General features: G+C 39.8%; 1 protein-coding gene across 1 annotated transcript; it reads right to left on the minus strand.

The window, feature by feature from the left end:
• Positions 1-12,176: 12,176 nt before the first annotated feature.
• On the minus strand, positions 12,177-16,383 carry LOC138029596 (uncharacterized). The gene is made up of 2 exons (XM_068877295.1): positions 13,966-16,383; positions 12,177-13,520 (listed from the first exon to the last, which is right to left on the minus strand). The coding sequence occupies exon 1, from the start codon at positions 16,381-16,383 to the stop codon at positions 13,972-13,974; it is 2,412 nt and encodes an 803-aa protein (XP_068733396.1). The 3' UTR covers positions 12,177-13,520; positions 13,966-13,971.
• Positions 16,384-21,442: the final 5,059 nt, after the last annotated feature.

Genomic DNA, 21,442 nt, shown 5'->3' on the forward strand with positions numbered 1-21,442 from the left:
AGATGGACAGGTACGCGGGTTCCAAGTGAGCACGAGAGGTTACAAGTATACTCAACCAATTACCCGACTGTGTCCACAGTAGAGAAAAGATGAAGACCCGAGGGAGAGGAAATGGATAGGAAATGGAGACACGATTTTACTGTTTTTTGTTAATTTGTTGTGAAACCCAGACGCTCTGTTCGTGGGGGACTAGGAAGTGTCAACATATTATGGGATAAATGATTTCTCGTGCGCTAGTTATTGGAAGTTTTCCCGCCCGAGCGATTATACAACTAATGCTCATCAACAATTATTGAATAATAGTGCATCTTCGTCTAAAAACAAGGGTCGTTCACGGCTTTGCACTCATTGATGTAGAACTCATTATCAATCGTTTCACCTGCTGCACGCCAGCATCGTTCAAACCTGCGTCGTTTTACCTTTTCATCTTTGATGTCGTTTGTGCTCCATGTTGAGGCAGGGCGAAGCGGAACTATGCGTTTTTTCAGAGGCACATTTTGTGGAAGCGAATACAGTACATCATTATACTTAATATCAAGCTCAAATACATTACCAAAGTAATTTAGTTACATAAGTAGTAAGTTGTTTACATATGACGACATGCATTGCGACTCAACTCATGTTCGTGGATGATTCTTTACTGCGCCTTTCAATAACATGCGGACTCTTAAATTCGAAGGTCAACCGACAAATGCGTTTTTCGCTACCGTCAATCAAATGTTCGGCGGCTCCTCCGAGCTTCCGACCACTGTCGAGTGCATAATAATCAAATCACATCGTTAAGCCCAGTTCAGTCAACAAAGTCGGAAGCTGGGAGGAGCCGCCGAACATTTGATTGACGGTAGCAAAAAACGCATTTGTCGGTTGACCTTTGAATTTAAGAGTCCGCATGTTATTGAAAGGCCCAGTAATTTCCGCGATTTTTGGTGATGAGCGACCTCCACAAGGACCACAAGTGGATGAATACGAAGCTGACAGTGACTCTGAAAAAGACAGCTCGAAATTGAGGATCACGGCATAGCACCTCCAACGCGTACCATTTTCATATCCAGAAGGCCAGTAGGAACTCCTTTTTGACTGGATTTGAAAGGTTTCTTGGCAGATGTCATTTATGAGCAAATTAAAAATTAGGCATTAACTTAAGCAGCTCTTTGTAAGAAATTGAGAAGCTTGTTAAATTATGATGAAGAAAAAGCAGAAAAAAAGATTTTGCCTTTAACTTATGTATTTTCTATAAAATGTGTCAACAAGGAATGCTTTCAAATTTTCGTTTAATTATTAACAGCCACTTAACTGACAACTGATAAATGGACAAGATTTTATCTGACAACTAATATTTGCAATCCACCACCCAAACCCTCTTACAATATTCTTACAAAGAACGAGAATTGGAAAAAAAAATACCGAGGTGTGGAAACAAAAAACAGTTCATGCACTGGATCTGATATCATACATTTAAATCAATCTTAGTCAGCAAAAATTAGAATAAACGGCCTAAACAAACACCTTGGCGCGGATGCAGGGTATGCAGGGGATGTGGGTTATACACGTGGTCACTCATACGAGGGCGTAGAAGGGCACACTAGAAAGTCATCTTCGATTTACAAACACTATAACCTCCAACACAATAGTGAAATGTCTGCACGCTTCATTGAGCAATTTCACATCATCGCGAAATGTAGCGGCAAAATTTATTGCCTCGTTAAAGAAATGTTATACATTCGCATGCGTAAACCAACATTGAACGTGCAAACGGATTCCATCCGCGCCAAGATGTTTGTTTAGAACGTCTATTCTAATTTATGCTTATCTTGTACCTTTCCTTATTTGCATGCTATTTAATAGTCTCTTGATAATGAAGTCATGACGGCCATGAAACGTCGAGCAGCAATAAATCTTTCCTGGTTTTTTGAATGCTTTACATCAAGAAATTCAAACCTAATTTGAACGTCCAAACGGATCCCATACGTGCAAAACTTTTTGTTTAACTTGTAAATTATTCTTATCTCTTATTGTTCGTCTTGGTATTTATATCACTTATTTTTATACATTTTTGACTTGATAATGACGTTACAGTGACGTAGAAACGTAGTCGATTTTTATTCAGCTTTTTAGCTTTTTAGATCTTAGCATGCCTTTAAAGAAATGTTCTGTCGCAATTTTTTATATTCAAATATTTTTCTTAGTCATTTCTTTTCCGTAACATCGTGAAACAAAGAATAATACCTCAATCTTCCAACGCTCTTTCAAACGTCAATCAGACATGCTAACCATCTGTGTAAATGTTTATCTTCCCGCCCTGCTCCCCTGCGTGGGCTACGGTAATGATCATTAAGTGCGTTGCGCGCGTAGGCCTCGGAGTCAGCTTTAGCCCAGTGCTCATCCAAGCAACAACTTTAAAACGCAAATACAAAGTTTTCCCTAAATACTACACCCAAATCGAATATAAGTTAACTTACTGGTTAGTTGGTTGAATTGGTGATGCAGTACAGAGGTACTTTTATGAACAGGATATTTATAGAGCAAACAAAGAGTGGACTCTGACCGAACGTTTTTCCCGATTGATAAAGGGATTGATAAAGTAATTGAAAAGAAGAGCACTGATTACCTGGAAGGACTATCCTGATAAAACTAGGGGGATACGACTTTAATGAAAAAAGCGCATTTATCTATTTGTTTATTTATTTGTTGTCTAAGAACAGAATTGTGGAGATTTCCATCATGATTTTTAGTCTGAACCACCAAATTCTAGAAAACGCGTTTTTTTCAGGCTCTTTTAAGTTTTTCGCATTCGTTCTAATTACCCCAACATCATAGACTTAATCCAAATCATTTGTGTAATTTTTTTCAGCCCAAATTGGTAATTTTCTCTCATTTAGTGGGAACCGGCATTTTTTTCTTTTCTATTGCTCAAAATTTAGCCAAAAAAGGGAAATGAATAAAAGGTTGATCAACAGTGATCTTGCAAATACTCTAGAGTCTTTTCTGCCAGGCAATTCTTTGTGGAGTGACCGGTTGCATGGCTATGTCATATGTTGATAGTTTATTTGGGGCAATACAGTTATAGAATCGCGAGTCCTGAGAAAACATTTTCTGGGAGTTGACTTATTTCATTGTTATCAAGCCGTTTAGAAATGAAAACATCAAACGCAATGTATATAAAAACTACTCCAAAACTAAGTAACGTGGTACTGATTTATCGTAATGCTACCTTTTAAAGTATAAACAAATTCCGTCTCCTCTTTTTGACCCTGTAGAGAGTACCGTTAACTTGTGCGAATAGTGTATGTAATAGGACTACATGCTGTCCAATTTGGAAATAATTGGATGAGAAAAATTCTGAGGACTGCCAAAATTGAATGAGGCCGTAGGCAGAGTCCAATTTGACAGTCCGAGCTATTAATTATATAGCTAGTCAGCTGTAATTGGGCATTACTCATTCAAGCTATTATCCTAAAAAAATGCAAACTAAAATATTGTGAATTATTCGTATTTCCAAAATATTACCTGAACTCCAGAGGAATTCTTCGTCTGCTTCGCTTAAAGCACGAAAGACATTTTTTCGCTTTCCGTAACCTTGCATTCGGTTCATGTTTTTGCCTCAGGGAATTTGAAAATTTATGATCTCGCAAAATACAGTAGTTTCTGCCACATTTTTTGAAAGAAATAACGGTCCAACTAGCACTGCATGACAGCCAAACGTTCTGTTTCGCATTCGTGACCCTCGTTTTTTCTAATCTCCGTGAAAAAAAGGGAAAGAACTGCATCTAGATCATGACGAGGGATATCTTCCAACTTTATCGCCTCGTTACGCTGCATCTTCGACTCTGAAAACATCTAGCCAAGTTTTTGCACTGTTGGAGGTGTCTTAGTTTTCGTTTTGCCTCACAGGTTGGCAAGATCTTCTTCTGGCAACGTAGGAAATCTCTCATTTGCAGTGATATCGCTGAAAAATTTTTGAGAGATGGAAAAAATTGGCAAATCTCCGTGGCTAAACTCCGCCATTGTCAACTACTACAGACCTGACGCTATGCTTTGTGCTGATTGGCTAGTTTCTATTATCTATTTTATTTTCTGAGATTTCATTAGCTTAGACAAACTGTCCTACATTTTCTAAATTGGACAGTTTCCTTTTTTTAGAGGAAAACCCTATCAGAAACTATCCAAATTTATCCTAAATTGGACAGTTTTAAAGAATTTAAGAATAATAGCTATGCTGACAATTGCTGATTAACTATGAGCTATATAATTATAACTCAAAACAGCCTTAGGCGCGATGCTGAGCGCCCCGATCTAGTATTGACAGACACAAGTCTAGGATGCTCATCAGAGGAGTCCTCATAAGCTTCTTCATTTTCGACTAGTTCCTGGTGAGAGTCAATGTTCACTATCAGCGCCGGCAGCATCAGTGATGATCTCGTCAATATAGTTTACACGGTCTGCAATGGTATACGGCGAGTTTCTGTCATCCCGGTAGGCCTCTGAGAAAACGACCGTGTCGGACATGTCACTATTGTCAAGCCACAAAATTTGCATAACATTTTCAGTAACGACCAATTCTATATGTCTATATACAAATATACCACAGGAAGAGGGAATCACTGCAGTATGCAAAGCATACGAATACTATCACAAATATGATCCTCCAATTCCCACAAGCTATATACTTATACTCAAAGAGAATTCTTTCCACTTGAACAGAAAGAACTATCTACAAATTCACGGTACCGCCAAGGGTGCTAAAATGGCCGTTTCCTTTGCAAATATCTTTATGGCCGATCTTGAGACACAGATTTTAAGCAAAAGCGTCATAAAGCCAATGATTTGGAAACGATACATTGGCCACATTTTTTCGTTGTGGGATGTCCGCAAACCGGATATAGACAAGTTCACCCCACATGCAAACTCGAATCCATTCTGAATATAAGAACACACTTCAAGCCGACTGAAACCTTTCAATACACTCATTTGTCATCCTGCCACCCACCAGGCGTCAAAAAAGGATTCGTGAAGGGCGAAGCCTTCAAGAACAACTAACTCTTCAAGAACAACTTTTGAAGAGAACGTTTACAAATTCAAATCACGTCTCCGTTCTAGAGGCTATCCGAAACATCTGATTGAGACACTTCTATCAGACATGAAATTCACAGATAGGGAATCAGCGCTGAAGCAAAGCAATGGAAGCCCTAAAGATATCTTGCCCTTTATGACACAGTATCACCCAGCGGTGCCAAACCTAAAACATGTTTTATTTAAAAATTGGCACTTAATACAAAACCAGCCTTCTCTAGGGCAAATTTTCAAAGAGCCACCACACATATCTTTTAAAAGAGGAAAATCCCTAAAAGACATGCTCGTAAGAGCGAAGCTTTAAAGAGGTCAAAGACCGAAAATACGGTACAAAAGTCTCAACCGTTAAGGAGTTGTGTAGGCCTGTAATTCCTTGCTACTTCCTACACTTGCCTGTCACGTTGTCTTTCAAATGTTGTATATCCCTTCTGGTTCAGCCAGGTAGGAGTCCTGGCATTCAAATGTACCTGAGTGCTCCTGGGATATACAACATAGGCAATATTTGACTCAGATGTAAAGAACGTTGTATATCCTTCGTGGATCAGCCAGGTAGGAGGCCTGGCACTGAAATGTGTCTGAGCGCTCTTGGGATATACAACACAACCAATATTTTGAATTGTAGATTTAAGCAATGTTGAAGATCCTTTCTGGTTCAGCTGGATCGGAGTCCTGGCATTGAACGCTGCCTCTCTCCCCCAAGGTGTATAAATGGGTACTGTCGAATTGAATGCTGGGGATAAATAACCCTGCGATGGACGGGCATCCCATCCAGGATCCAGGATGAGGGGGGAGGGGGGGGGGGGGGGGGTTGGGAATTTGAAATACTCCTAGTCGCTTCATGCTACAGAAACCGGGATACGTTCCGGCCTAACGGTGATCACAAAAAGCCAGAGTTCTTTCGAAACAGTCAACCGATGGACAGAAATATGACTATCGATCTGTGCCTCGCAGTTAAGAAGACATATTATGTGAAGAAAAATAAAAGAAAACTGATGCTATCTCATCACAACACCATTTGTTGTAGACGTCAAGGTGTGATTTTGTCTCAGTCAACGGAAACTCATAGCCGCATGTCTGAAAAACGCCGTCTTGTGATGTAATAAAATAGGTTTTTTCGTAAAATAAAAAAAAAACCAGAAATGCATAAGCTTCTAAGCTGACAAAACATGGAATGCAAGGGATTTTCCGTGTCCTGTTAGTAGTACAGCGACAAAATCTTTCTGTAAATTAAGATACAAACTTTCTTAGCACACTAGTTGTTTTACCCTCAAATTAATGTTTTCATGCCCAACCGAAAGTAACGCAGTTTGGACGCAGCACGAAATTCAAGCGCCATTTTCAACAGTGAGATTTCAAAACAACCGTTCCCGGTCTAATAAATACCCCCGGTAAGGTGACCAGAAATACTTTATTACGTACTTTTTATTTCTTTGTTTGTCGCGACGTTTGTCAACAAACTAAAAAAAAAGAGCAATATGGGGTTCTGACATGAAAATTGTCTATAAAATTCGCAAGCAACGTCATTTACTCGACCGTCGACATTCTCCCTCCCTCGACCCTTGACCAAAACCCAGGTTCAATAATGCTCAGGAATTCATTTACATTGGAATGCTATGGCAAGTAACTGGGCACGCCAAGGAGATACCAGGCAAATTGCCTGCTATCTCCACAGGGTGCCAATATCCTGTTTTGGTTGCTAAAAACCTCTGGCTCGTTATGATTTTAGACCTGAAACGGATAACTGCTGTAAAGACTTTATTTAACTCAGCTATGTGAGTCACTTTGCAACTAAGTCACACAATTATTTGTGGAGTAGAGAGGCGCATAGTTGTGTCATATTTTGAAAGTGTATCTGTGGCAATATACTTACAGCCAACGTAGATTTGAGAGTCCTGAGAAAACGTTTTCTGGGAGTTGACTTATGTTATTGTTATGAAGTTGTCTAGAAATGAAAACATAAAACGCAATGTAAATAAAAACTAATCCAGAACTAAGTAACGTAGTACTAATTTATATTAACACTACCGTATTTACTCGAATAAGCGCCGCCCTCGAATAAGCGCCGCATCTGGGACATAAAAGTTAATAAGCACCGCCCTCGAATAAGCGCCGCATTTGTGGCGCGAAAAATTAAATAAGCGCCGCGTCGCTTATTCGAGTAAATACGGTACTTTTAAATGTACACTCAGGAACAGCACAAAATTTTAATTAAACAAGTACCATATGTGTAGTTTTCTATCAAAATCCTTTATTCTCTCGACTCCAGCCTTGTTATACAATAGAACAAATCTCATGTTGCATAGGTTACGTCACGAGACGAACAATAACCTTACATCCCCCTTTCGGGAAATCGAAAGAAAACTTTTAAGGAATCAAAAATCCTATGAAATCAGTCTCTAGAGATAATCTATGATTAAAAAAAATTCAAATCGAAAGAAAAATCATAGGAAAAGTCTCTGTCCGGTTTTCTCACTTTTGTCTTCAAAAAGTCTTTATATGACCTAAGCCTATTTTGAAAGGTCCAATCGTTTTGGCGGAATAACATTTCTGCCTGACCGAGTTACTGTGAAATTGCTCGAACTTTCACACTTAGGCAAGTCATCTCTCTCCAGCTTAGCAGCTGGGGTTGGGGTTTTGACTAGGTGTCTCCTATTTCTCCGCAGAAGGGATTGGTCAGTTTTGACCATGTACGATCTAGGTTTGGGGGATTTCTGCACTAAAACAGAAGGGCAACTCTAGTCTGTTACCCAAACTTTGTCGCCTGGTTTTATCCAGGTAGAACTGAAGCACGATGTCGCCGGTTGTATTTTTCGTCCCGCTTGTGCTTGTAATCTAGCTCAGTTTTCCTAAACTGCTGTGTTTCTGGCCATTTTGGTGTTAGTTTCTCTGTAGCCAAAGGTGTCCTTGGTGTCCTGCGTGAATTTTGTCCAGAATGTCTAATCGAAGAGATGAAGGGATCACAATTCTCTGATCTTTCAGAAGAAGGTCTCTTTGCGAAGTAATAGTAGCCCTCTCGGACCAATATGGTTTCAACGGGGTGTTCAGTTTTGTTTTATGTGGCCAGCCTTCGATACAGAATTCAAATAGTTTTCTGCACACTTCATCATTCTGTTGGTGAAGTCTTAACTCATCGAATATTCTCTGTGTTGCTTGAAAGCTCTCGAGGATGTGTGAAACGTACAAATGTAAGTCTTCATTGAGACAGGGTATCTGCAGTCACCAACTCTTTCCCAGGGAAATTACTTCATCAGCCTCATTCGAAATCTTTGAATTCTTGGGGGTAGTTCATGCAGCGTCTATGAACCAAACAGAGGCATAAGTGGTTTATGATTGGTTTCAATTAGGATATCCTTGCCTAGGATGTAATCATTAAACTTCTCACATGCCCAGGTAGTTGCAAGCGCCTCCTTTTCAACTTGGGCGTATCTTTGTTCTGTACTGGTCATGGATCTTGACACATAGGCAACAGGCTTGTTCTCTTTGTTGTCTTACTCTTGTAGGAGTACAGCGCCAAGGACAAATGATGATGCATCGTCTGATACGATGGTGGCTTTTTCAGGATCGTAATGCGCGAGGACAGGTGTTGAGATAAGCTCATCCTTGAGTTTATTGAAAGATTCTTGCTGTGCTTGTCCCCAATGAAACTGGTTCTTCTTACTAAGGAGATCTCTGAGTGGTTTTGTTTTCTCTGCCAGATGGGGAATGAATCTTCCAAGTTGATTGACCATTCTGAGAAACCGTCTGACATCACTAACATTTTGGCGAGTGGTCTGGTCATGTCTTCAACAGACTCTATCTTCTCAGGGTCTGACCTTATGCCATCTTCGCTGATCACGTGTCCAGCAAATTTGACTTCTCTATTAGAAATTCACACTTTTCCGGGTTAAGGGTTGCATCTCCTTCATCAAGCTTTTTGAGTACCGCTCTCACTCTTTCATCATGCTCTTTTTGTGTTTTGTCAAGGATAAGCATGTCGTATATGATAGAAATATGGTCATCCCATCCTTCCAGAATCTGAGTCATTTTCTCCTGATAATGTTCAGTCAGGAGCAGACTTGATGCCAAAGAGCATTCGGTTAAAACAAAATCTTTCGAAGGGTGTGATGAATGTGATAAGCAAACGAGAGTCTGCTTCTAATTTCTCTGGCAAAATCCCGAATTGCAGTCTAGTTTGGTGAAGTAATTGGAATATATTCTTTAATTTGAGCAAGCATGTTCTCAATCTTGGGTAGTGGATAGGTTTCCCGTAACAAGCTCTCATTGAGTTTGGTGAAGTCTACACATATGCGAATTTTGCCATCAGGTTTGGGGACGACAACCATGCCTGCACACCAGTCGGTAGGGATGTCTACTTTAGAAATGACTCCCAAGTTTTTCATACACTCTAATTCTGCCTTCACTTTACTCATCCGAGGTAGTGCTACTCTACGAGGTGTTGTTGACGCAAAAGGAGTCGAATCGGGTTTCAATTTAATCTTGAACTCGCCCTTTAATTCTCCCAGTCCTTTAAACAATCTTGGGTGATTTGCTTTAACTTCTGTTTCGATGTCGTTGTAGGAAACGTCAGACTGGATTCTCGCAACTTTCTGGATTAGATTTAGAGCTTCAACTGCTGGTTTTCCTAACAGAGGTTCTTTTAGGTTTCCAACGACGTAAATATCTTGTCGTATTTGCTCGCCATTTCCGGTCATTAGGTTTCTCGTTACAACGCCTGTCACGGAACGTTTTGCCTAACTAGGGTCAAACAGCTTTTTCGTAGCTTTTCGCAGCTTTTCCAAACCGGAACGTTTGTAAATCTCTTCAGAAATTACAGTTAACTACTGAATACCCCGCCACTCCAAAACGGTTTTGAAATGTGATGGCTACGCGGCTACGCAGTACTCAATACCACCCTTCCCCCTAGAATATGTTAGTAGGGAAAGAAGTGGCTACACGGCTACGCAGCTACGCAGTGCTTAATACCACCTCTCCCCTTAGAATATGTTAGTAAGTAAAGACGCAGCTGCTTGGCTACCCGGTAATTATGACCACCCCTCCCCCTAGATTATGTTAGTAAGGAAAGAAGTGGCTTCGCGGCTACGCGGCTACGCGGCTACGTGGCTACGCGGCTACGTATTGCTTAATACCGCCCCTCCCCATAGAATAGGCCTAATCACTGAAACGAGCGCTTAGGCTTAATCAGTAAACGAGTGCTATATTCTTCACATGATCCCGGTAAAACGTGTAGTTAACTGGACCGTAAATTGAAAGCTAAAATCTTAAAAGAGGGCTTAGGCCTAATCACTGAAACGAGCGCTTAGGTCTAATTACTAACCGAGTGCAATATTGATCGCACTGCCTCAGTAATGAGTGTAGTTAACGGAACTGTAAAATGAAAGCTAAAATTTTAAACGAGTGCTTAGGCCTAAACACTGAAACGAATGCTATACTCTTCACACGATCTCGGTAAAAGTGTAGTTAACCGGACCGTAAATTGAAAGCTAAAATCTTAAAAGAGTGCTTTAAGGCCCCCGGGCTTAGGCCTAATCACTGAAACGAGCGCTTAGGCCTAATCACTAATCGAGTGCAATATTCATCGCACTATCTTGTTAAAAAGTGTAGTTAACCGAACTATAAAATGAAAGCTAAAAAACTAGCGCTTAGGCCTTGTGACTACGTAGCCCCGTAGCCACACTATTCAAGATCACTTTTGGAGTGGCGGGGAATTCAGTAGTTAAGCCACTCTAAACTGCTGAATACCCCGCCACTCCAATAGTGATCTTGAGAAGTGTGGCTACGCGGTTACGCAGTCACGTATAGAGTGAAGGTGGCTACGCGGCTACGCGGCTCCGCAGAAACCCTAGAACCCAGGCTCTCTCTGACAAAGAGAGAGCGCCAAAAGTGATCTTGAAAAGTGTCGCTACGCGGGTAAGCAGTGACGTATTGAATGAAGGTGGCTGCACGGCTACCCGGTTACGAGGTTACGCAGAAACCCTAGAACACCGGCTCTCTCCGACAAAGAGAGAGAGAGAGAGAGAGCTAGAGGTACGGGCACTTCTGTAACATTTTAAGGCACTTCAGTAACTATGATCGGGCACTTTTGCAACTGTAGGGCACTCTGGTACCCTAGGGAAGGGCACTTTTGTGCTTAAAGGCACTTTGGTAACTTCATAGGGCGTTTTTTAGGGCACTTCTGTAACAAAGGGCACTTTTGTAACATTTTGGTAGGGCACTTTTGTACCATAGGTCTGTTATGTGTAGGGCACTTCAGTAACTTATGTAAGGCACTTTGGTAACTCTGCTTTTTTACACCCTCGTTCGTCTTTATAGGGCTTGGGCACTGTCCTCAAGGGGAGATTGTAAACAAAACTGTATGCTTGTACTTAAATATGAAGTTTGTTTGTCTTGGCAGGGTATTTTTGCTAAGGTTTTCTCCATATAATGCACAGGTGACAAGGTTTAATTTTCAATCTTTGTTCAATGTCTAAAATCCGCACGCGTCATTGGTTAAAATTGATCACGTGAGTTTCCGTTACCTAGCGACATCAAAGAAACAGAGTGCGTTCTTACAATGACGCATAAAAACTGTGCAGTGTTCTTCACCTTCAAACGTACATGGCTTCAAGTTCAAGATTTTCCGTGGTTGAGCAGGAAAAAATTAATGAAATAATTGACCCTGCCATCCCGGAAAACTTTGAGAACGCCAGGTTTAAAAATTGTAATTTCGCTTTCACTTATAACACGACAAAGAAAAGTGATGATTGATCATTGACATTGGCTTGTTTATGCTCACTGAAAATTCTGTTTGTGTTTTGTTTACAAATAAACGCACTTGCTTACTGTGCATTGAGCTCGAAATTCGAAAACTTTTTTAAAAATTTCTCGTTCATTGTACAGTAAGCGCGTGCGTGTATTGGAAAACCAAACACTCACAACAATCTCTAACCCGTAAATATCAAATTCCATAAGATGTTTAGCAGGTAATTGAAAAAGAAAGTCAAAGTACGGGTGATGATTAAGAAAAACAAATACTGTTTAATAATTTAAGCTCACTGACTAAAGGCAGGGCACAAAATTTATTTGTCATGACAACTTTGGCATAAAGTAAGAAACAGATATACGAGGCATTACCAATCACATCGGCATTTATTCTACCTTTAAACTGGAACACTATTCACAATATATATTTTTTGAATATCAACAGATCATTGTAAGCCACAAAGCCTTAATTCTGAAAACAATGGTTACTTAACCATAGCAACTGTTTGGAAGCTTGCAAAAGTTCTTAAATTATTAAGTGGCTATTGAGTTTGCATCAGCTGTCAAGCATCATCAAGAGCAAAACAGTTAGGACACATGTACCTGGACAGCATGATGAAATTTTTCTCTTACTAAAGAACTAAAACACAAAATGTGCTTGATATCAATGTTGACATTACAAAGGCTGTGAAGCTTACAAAAGAGCTACATGTAAAGCTGCTGCTGCAAGTGCATTTGTTTGCTGAAGAATGCACTGTTTCAGTATTAAAATTTTGCATAATTGAAGGTGGGGAAGTGCACCTGTAGCCACCCTTGACTTGGTGGCACAATAGCTGAAAAAAAAATATATTTGTGGCAAAATCACTCACACTGTTTCCTGTGTGGCTCCTGTGTTTCGAACTTTTCTCATAAGATTCAAAAACGGAAACTTGAGGCTCATGTTTTGGCTAGAATAAAGAAAAACCGCAAATGCAGCTGCAGCCTTATAGGAATTTTGCCACAACCCTAACTTTCAACGATACCCTATATTAGAGAAACTGTTATTTCTGTCATACAGTAGAGGTCAGTTTGTTTGAGAGACTCTGCTTTTAGAATGTTTAACTTTTTTTAAAGGTAAATACTGGAGTAAGCCTGAACAGCCAATTTAATAAAATACAAGTCATCTTGTACAGTAAGCACTCTATGCAAACTTTCTGTCATGCATTAAAAAAATGGATAGAATAAAATCACGTAAGAGGTGTAAAAGGTGAGGCTTTCACAAAGTTTCTGACGGTGTGAGACTAATCTGGAATTGAAGATATACTGGCAACAGAATTTTTGAAGTCTCATTCAAATCATCTTTGCAAAGCATGAAAACATTAAATTATCCCCACTCTTTACAATTAGGAATTAACAGGTCGGTGTTGAAAAAAACAAACAAACCAAGAGCTGCAAAAAGATCACATGGGACATGAGGCAAAAAAATAATAAGCTCCAATTAATGCTAAAGCAATACAGTAAGGCTTTCAAAAATTACTTCTTCCCATAAAACAGAACCTCAAATGTGAAAAATCAAATCTGTTGCACAGAAACAAACTTAAGGCTTTGTTTGTCATTAAGTCTCTGCTTGCACTGTACACCATTGTTTGAAGTCATAAGTGGGTATTTGTTGCTTCCAAACACAGTGCATTGTAACCACCTGACTCCAGCCAAAGAGAGCAGCTGATGGAAACCTGAAACCAATCACAACAAAGTTTAAGTGATAGACACATTACATTATTTTCAAGGAGTGAGTTTCTAGAGAAACTGTGGTGCTGGGTCAGTAGGGACTGGACTAACACTTGGTAGCATTTGGTGGACAAGGTAAATTATCCAATAACAGTAACAGTAACAGCAACAGCTACAAAAGTCCTTTGTCAGAGCGTAAATCCTTCACCCGGACATAGATAATTCAACATAAAACATAATTTTTTAATTTGATACTCTACAATGACTCTAACCTTCTTAAATGATCATTCTGTTGTGGTGAGGTACAACTATACTTCTTCTAAATAAACCAACTGAATGCAGCCTGCATGCAGTATTACAAACAGCTTGCTTCAGAATTTTAAATATAACAGAAATCAACTCTGGGGGATATTAAAGCAATCCATGTGCAACACACAATGCAAGACATACCTGGTATTAACAGCTGCTCTGTTTTCCTCTCCTCTGCCTGCGCTCATACTTAATACGGTTAACTATTTGTCTCAATGACAGCGTTTGTAACATGCTTCTTCCTTTGGCATCAGAAGAAAGTCTGTCAGAAATGACCTTTTTCGAGATTGGACTGTTCTGAAGCATGTCCTCAAATAAGCGATGCAATATTTGTACATCTCCCTCACTGAAAAGAGCCTTTGTGTTGTTGCTTAATGCTGTTGTTGGCGAGACGATGTCAGAACCAGCAGATGATTCTTCTCTGAAAAGTCGTTCTACTTTATCACTTAGTTTTTCTTTCTCTGTTGGCAAGTCTAAAGTGTTGTTCTTGGATACTGGATGTCTCCACTCTGCGCGAACTTTGTCATAAACTCTTCTGGCATCTTCACCTCGGAACACTTGACTATCCTTGATCTTCTCTTTCACACATTCCATGGTGACTTTCTTTTGCTCTATTTCTTTTTTAAATGACTGGCGTATTTCTTGAACCGCCTCTTCTGACCATGGCAATTTTAATACATTCCTTCTTTCATCTTTCAATGGGTCTTCTTCAGCTTCTTCCTCGTTTGCATTCTGTTGCATGTCTTCTCCCGGCTGTTCAGATGGCAGTTCCTCAGATCTTTCTTCACAAGACTGAGAGCTCGTTTTCCTCATAATTTTGTGAAGTGTCTGTGAAGCAGTCACCGATGCTTTCGCACTTTGGCTCAAACGGTAGTATTTTACTGCAGTGTCTTCCTTATGAGCCATCAATTGAGCCAGATCGCTTGCTATTTCTTTGTGACTCTTGTGGCAGGCAGTCACCGCACCTTTCCTGAATAGTGTGCTGTGAATGCGTCCTCCTACCCCTGCCTTTTTCCAAACCGATTTGATAGCTTTGTTTATTTGACTGGACTGCAGTTTTGTTCCATTGAAAGATGGAAATAGTGGCTGGTCTTCTCCTGCTCCAACACCTGGCACCTTAGAGCGCACTTCTTGAACAAATATGCTCATCCAATTATACAAATTACTTGTTAGGACAATTAATGCTGGGCCATGAACATGGAATGTTTTGTGATTCATGACATTGATGACAAATCTGTCACCTTCTTTGTAGCCTCTTTTGAATTCTCTTAAAGTCATGTTAGCCAAAACTCCAGCACGGTTGGCATTATCAATGGAAATCTGAATGAGAAGGAAGTCACGCAAAAGGGTGTACTGTTGTTGTGCAATGTCTACACTGTGCTTTCCACTGAGCTTTCCAAGCAGGATGATAGCATCTCTGGAAATTTGGCTTTTTTCAAAGGCTTCAATTTTTTCTGCAGTGATAGCCTCAACTCGATCCTCTTCCCTCCTTTCCCACTTCCATTTCAAGCTTGAACGCTTGTAAGATGTAGACCATCTCTTCATCTTTTCTCTCAACTGACTGATTAACTCACAGCTGGCTGTAATTTCTTTTGGCTTTTCAGACAGCAGGAAGGGGTAAAAATGTTGCAGGCTTGTAAGATATGATTTGATAGTTTCAGCAACATACTTTTCTTCAGCATGTTTAACAAACTTCTCCTTTAACAGACCGAAATCTAGAAGAGATGACACCTTCTTGTCAATGTCAATCACAAACAAGATCCTCTTAACCTGTGAAGCGTGCTGTTTGGCAGTTTTCACGTCTTTTTTGCCCCCATCTGGTGATTGTAGCCAATTCTCAAAATCGACAATTAACCCAGGGAGAGTGTCAACATCAGATTCAACATCAGCTTCTGCACTTGCACTTGCACTTGCACTACCTACCACTTCTCCATCTTCATCAATAACTATTTCCTTCTCCTCATTCTCCAGCTCCTCAACTTGTTCCATTTCAACTTCCTGACTTTCTTCAAGTGAAACCTCTTCGCTACTTTCAAGTGTTGCTGTTTCGAAGTTGGTTAGTTTTTCTCCGGCAGCTCTCTTGTCAATTAACTGGACTGTATAGGGCCTCTTTCCTTTTTGCAAAGCTTTATTCAGCAGACTTTTGTACTCGTCAGATGAAGGGCTAATCTTGTGAACATTTTTCAAATGGGCTGGTAATCGTTTCACACATGCTGAACATCCAATCATAGGACAAATTCTCTTTTTATGGTAGTCCTTGTAGGCCTTTGTTTCTTCATCACCATTATTTCTCTTCTTCCTGTTACCTGCCTCAGCACTTTCTTTACTTTTGAATGTGTACTTTTTCCGTAAATTAAAGTTTGTGATTGCTGAACGAGATCGAGAATGAGACCACTTATGAACCTGCATTAGATGCCTAGGGATGTGAACTACCACCTTCTTGCAGTAAGGGACTGGACACAGACGTTTCCCTCGTCCCTTATGTCTTCTTTCTTTGTTTGGTTCCTCCTTCTCCACTGGTTGTTCATTTTCCGGGAAATTGATCCTACCCTTCAACATTCGGATGTAACTTTTGGCATTTGAAAGTTCTCCATCCCCCTTCCTGCCTGGCTTATCTCCTTCATCTGCTACATCATCTTCGTCAGATGAAAAAACACCCTCAACCTCACTGATTTCACCTTCACTTCCATTGCCCAATTCAACAGGTCCACCAGCCCCATTCTCATCTTCACCTTTCGACCTAGCACCTTCACTGGTGACATAATCACTTTCCTCTTGCCAGTCAGCACAGGAATTTTCTTCACTTTGATTGACTGCAATTACAGGCTCTGTGCTTGAGTAAGCAGGCAAGCTGGATAAACTCCTAGTCCACATATGCCTAAGTTCAAAGGCTTTCTCGGACAACTAAATGATAGACAAGGAAAAACATGAACAGTGTTGACCAGTAATGAATAAAATTTGAGTTTCAGTTGCAAAGGTTTTTGTGTTCCTCTTGATACAGTATGCTTAGTTATTGTGATCATTACACCATGAAAATGTTTCTTCTGCACTTGCCGTTATTAAATACCGCCAATGATGATGCTAAATGCACAAGATTTACGTCCATAATTTAGCCTCATTTTATAAATGCCAAGTATTGGATATAAATACTTGGCATGTGAAAAACGATGCAAAATTATTGACATTAATTCATGCCCATGAAAAAATGCAGTGGTGGTCACTAAATCAAACTATTTACCTAAGTTAAACAGTTTCACCCAAGAAAATGTAAGAGCATGATCCCCATACAAAGAAATTTCAAAAACCGCTCATGACAAGCAGAATGAGCCAGTTCAGGGACAGGATATCAACTTAATTAAATTTGCCATGTCACGCAATTTTAGCCATTTTCATGACTTTCAGATTTACCATAAGACAGAATTAGCAAAATAACAACAACCAATTACAATTTCAGAACAACATAAAAAAGCAAAGAGGCGCATGGATGGGAAAAAAGGGGAAGATTGAAAAGGAATTGCATTCCCGAATAAATCTTGGAAAAAAAAACAGTCGGCCCAACGTATAATTTCAAATTCACTACAATTCACCTGGTTAATGGTCGTTTATGCTTAGCATCGTCCGTGTAACGATTATTTCATCGGCAAAGGAATTTCATATTTCCTATTTAGCTAAAGATCTGCCCAAATGACCTTCGAATACCGTGACATAGCTCTGACTTGCTTTAATCTAACCATACGATCTGACGTAAAAATAGCACAAATGGAAAACAAAACTGTGATTGTGCTCAAAGTACTCACCATTTTTGCTTTCTCTTGATTACCCTGCCTTAAGGCCTGCATTTCGATTGACTTTAAATCCCGAAGTCTTGCCTGGAGGCCGAAGTAATCCATCCTACAATTTTTTTCAAGGCCACAACACGTGGGACGAGAACAGTCCGTTATATAAAAGCTCTCATCTGTCGCTAACTTTAGGGCGTCAAAAGGGCGTCTTCGAGCGATGGACATAGACCGGAAGTGGAGTTTTCTTATTGTTGGGCAGTGGTTTAGCTCAAATTTGCGAGCAAATCGTCTCTATACCAGTAAGAGCACTGAACAGTATAAATGTGGTTGCACCAGTGGGGGTTCATAGGGAAAACGCTTCACTTCTGGTTGCCATCCGTTGCTCAAAAACGCTTGGCTCTGAGACAGCATCTGGTAAGAAAAGTCGTTTTTCATGGCAGGTTGTGCAATTCTATAGTTACAGCCAAGGCTCCACGTGCAAAATATTGCTTGCACAGGTGAAAGCATATTTTAAAATAATTATTGTCATGTTGCCAGGGAAGATGAAAATTGCGAGAAACAAGTTGCACAATGTTGCACCCCTTTAAACTTATTTTCTTGCGCTTATGGTGCTGCTTAAGTAAACATAAAAATCAAGTACAGAAATAAAATTAAGCATAATCAAATTAATGTGCTAACAATTTGTCACTTATAACAGCTGTAGTGCGCAGAATGTCACCTGTTTCTCCAGTTCTAGACAGCCGTAGCAGGTGGAACAGTCGCTTGAGCTGAAGGGAAAAAAGATGAAAACTTGCACGTATCTTTTGTTTTGTCTTCTCTTAATGCATCGGAACTCAACTGGTCTCAAAAACGTTCACGAATCCTTATACAGGTCGCGGAGCATGCTGCTTAACGTGAAACGACATCGGGTATTGACTGAATCACCTAACTAGGGCGCGAAGCGGTTTGAAAATGTGGATGTGCGACCCACACAAAACAAGCTTTTTGAAAGAAATGTTGATGAGGCTTTCTTGTTGTGTGTGTGCGTGTTTTTTATTTATTTTATTTTTGCCTTAAACTGGGTGTAACAAAAACACGGGGAATAAATTAAAGGCATGGCCTGGAAGCATGCAGCCACTGATTCATAGTGTTAGGCATAAATGGCTTATTTCTCAGTCATCTTTGGCGATAGTGTGTAAATATTTTCACTGATAAGGGCCGTATTTAGTACTAATTCCATACCAAAAGATTGGTTTTTTTTCTGAAAAAGAAATGTCTTTCTCGCGCTGACGGAATATCTTGCAAAAAAGGCACTTTGGTAACATTACAAATTTCTAACACCCACTGCTAGAAATACCTATGTTTTCTAATCAAGGATTTTACGGAAGGCCGTCAAATTTTAGGTGTATAAAGTACAGTAGTACAACTATGTGTAGCGTAAGTTTGGTTGACTTTGACTGATTAATAATGGTACAATCGAGTTTCGACTTTTGTTTTGTTACTGAGCGGCCTTTTCAATGATCCGGAAACCTCAACTCGACTTGAAAGTGCAAGTAAAAACCTTCAAAATTTTGGAAGACCCGAGAACCACTTTAGTTATTTACAGTGGCAAAAGAGTGAATACATATGGGTAATATAGGGTCTTAAATACCTACATTTTGCCAAGTTTTCACAACTTACCACTAAAAAACGAACGTTACCACGACACCGGGAACTTTTGTAACCTCAAACGTGAAAAAACAGCTGTAAAAAGCCTCGTTTTCGATGTGGAATATTGATCTTTGCAGGCCACAATGGTTATAAAGTATACTCTCCTAAAAATAGGAAACCTGGGTTTAAATCGTACAAATGGACATTTGTAAGCCTTCGAGAGAACTTAGTTACAAAAGTGCCCACTTTACCTCTAGAGAGAGAGAGAGAGAGAGAGAGAGAGAGGGAGAGAGAGAGAGAGAGAGAGAGAGTTAAACCCTGTCACCGACACACATTAATTTTCAAGTGGACGAAATGACAATAGGGAGTTAAGAAACGACTACGGCTACGACAAAGCCAGAAAACAATAATATGGTAGGTTAAAAGAGGAAAAATAAAATAAAATAATCGTGCTGCACGTGCGGCACGCATTTTATTGCCGTACTCTGCATGACAACAACGTGAACTCACCAAATTTGAGGTTTTAAGGACAACGTGGGCGTACATTTGCTAATCTCTCATTCTATATTTTTACTCCAAAACAGCTCTTATAAATTCAATTGTAGGACAATTTCACCCACATTGTACGAAGTTAACAAAAAAGACATAGGATTTTGTAAAGTTACATTTTGAAGTGAACTTTTCGTCGCCGTCGCCGTAGTTCTTGAACGAAATTGTAGTTATATATACTAGCTACATAAAATTGGTTGACGGTTCTCTCTAGAAGTATCAAGACATTATAAACTCTACTAATTCCTCTTTCCATGTGAGAACACTTTGTTTTTTGCTTTGTTTTGTTTGTTTTTTTTTTTTTTGAATTATGATCACGGTACAGTGAACTTTCTTCATTAAAGCTCGACCAAAAATGCATGTTTTTAACCTGCATTTGGTCATTCAAAGCCTTCATTATTCGGTGAGAATTGTTTACCTTAGTTTAAATAATTTTGATCTCGCATGAACTTTTTCGCTTGTTTGTGTTTTGTTTTAGATTTTTCTCATTGTCTTCTTTCAAACTAGCAAGTCCACAGTCATCCATTTGTGTTTTAAATTGATCGCTCTGAGCCGTTCGCGGACTTCTTTAGGACAATTGGTATTATTATTGTTCTGCTGATATGTAAATAGAATCGAAAAAAGTCGTGATCAGCGAATAATCTGCATTAAAAGCTAAACTTCGATTGATTGCATTGTGTGAGGTTAATGTTCGTCTCGTGACGTAACCTATGTAACATGAGATTTCTTATTATTGTATAACAAGGCTCGAGTCAAGAGAAGAAAGGATTTTGACAGAAAACTACACATGGTGTGAGAAGTAAAGCGGATCGCGTAAAGCATTGTAAACCTATAGGAGCGACGAGAAAAAAGGCCGCAAGTTAATATGCGAAATGGCTTCATCTCAAATTCCGTTACCGGAAAAATTAGACTCCAAAAAGCCTGAAGAATGGAAGCGTTGAATTGAAAGATTCGAGTGTTATCACGTGGCAGCTGGCCTCGACGAAAAAGATGACAAAGTCCAAGTTAATACGTTAGTGTACGCAATGGGATGAAAAGTTAACGATATTTTTAGAAGTTTTCGTTTGGCTGAAAGGGATACAGTATACGCGACAGTGAAGCGCCGCTTCGAAACACATTTTGTGGGCCGCTCAAATGTGATCATTAAACGAGCACGTTTCAACAGACCCGCTCAAGGTGGGAAAGAATCTTTGGTCGAATTTATTGAATCCATTCAGGAGCTGGCCGAAACTTGCCAGTTCGGATCTATCACAGAAGAGTTAACAGTAACATCCGCGCCTGCGTCAATTTTAAACTTAACACCACTTCACTGGCGAAAAATGTCTGATTGGTCGAGGCCGTGTCATGTGACTTCAATACCTGAAATCAAACATGGCTGCCATTCGGTGTTTATTAGATCAATTTTATTAGATCTCTGTTGACAAAAAAGACCCTTTTTCAGGCCAGTAAAACGGACGAATGTTGACTGCATAGTGCGTTTCCAGCCTGGTGCGTTTCTATGCCAGCGAGATTCTCTTTTAAGCCATCATTGCTACGAGGGAAATTTCTTTAAAATTTTCAAGGTCAACGCGAGTCTCGGTTGCTAATGTTCGATTGGAAATTCGTTTGTGGAGCTTACCAGCTAATGGATTACCATCTTGATTTCAATTCATGCGTTTATC

The sequence above is a fragment of the Montipora capricornis genome, chromosome 13 (genome assembly GCF_036669925.1).
Source record: "Montipora capricornis isolate CH-2021 chromosome 13, ASM3666992v2, whole genome shotgun sequence".
NCBI classification, from domain to species: Eukaryota; Metazoa; Cnidaria; class Anthozoa; order Scleractinia; family Acroporidae; genus Montipora; species Montipora capricornis.

What these genes read in the sequence shown, in the direction of transcription:
- LOC138029596 (XM_068877295.1), bottom strand. Translation starts at nt 16,383, where the DNA reads ATGTTGAAGGGTAGGATCAATTTCCCGGAAAATGAACAACCAGTGGAG.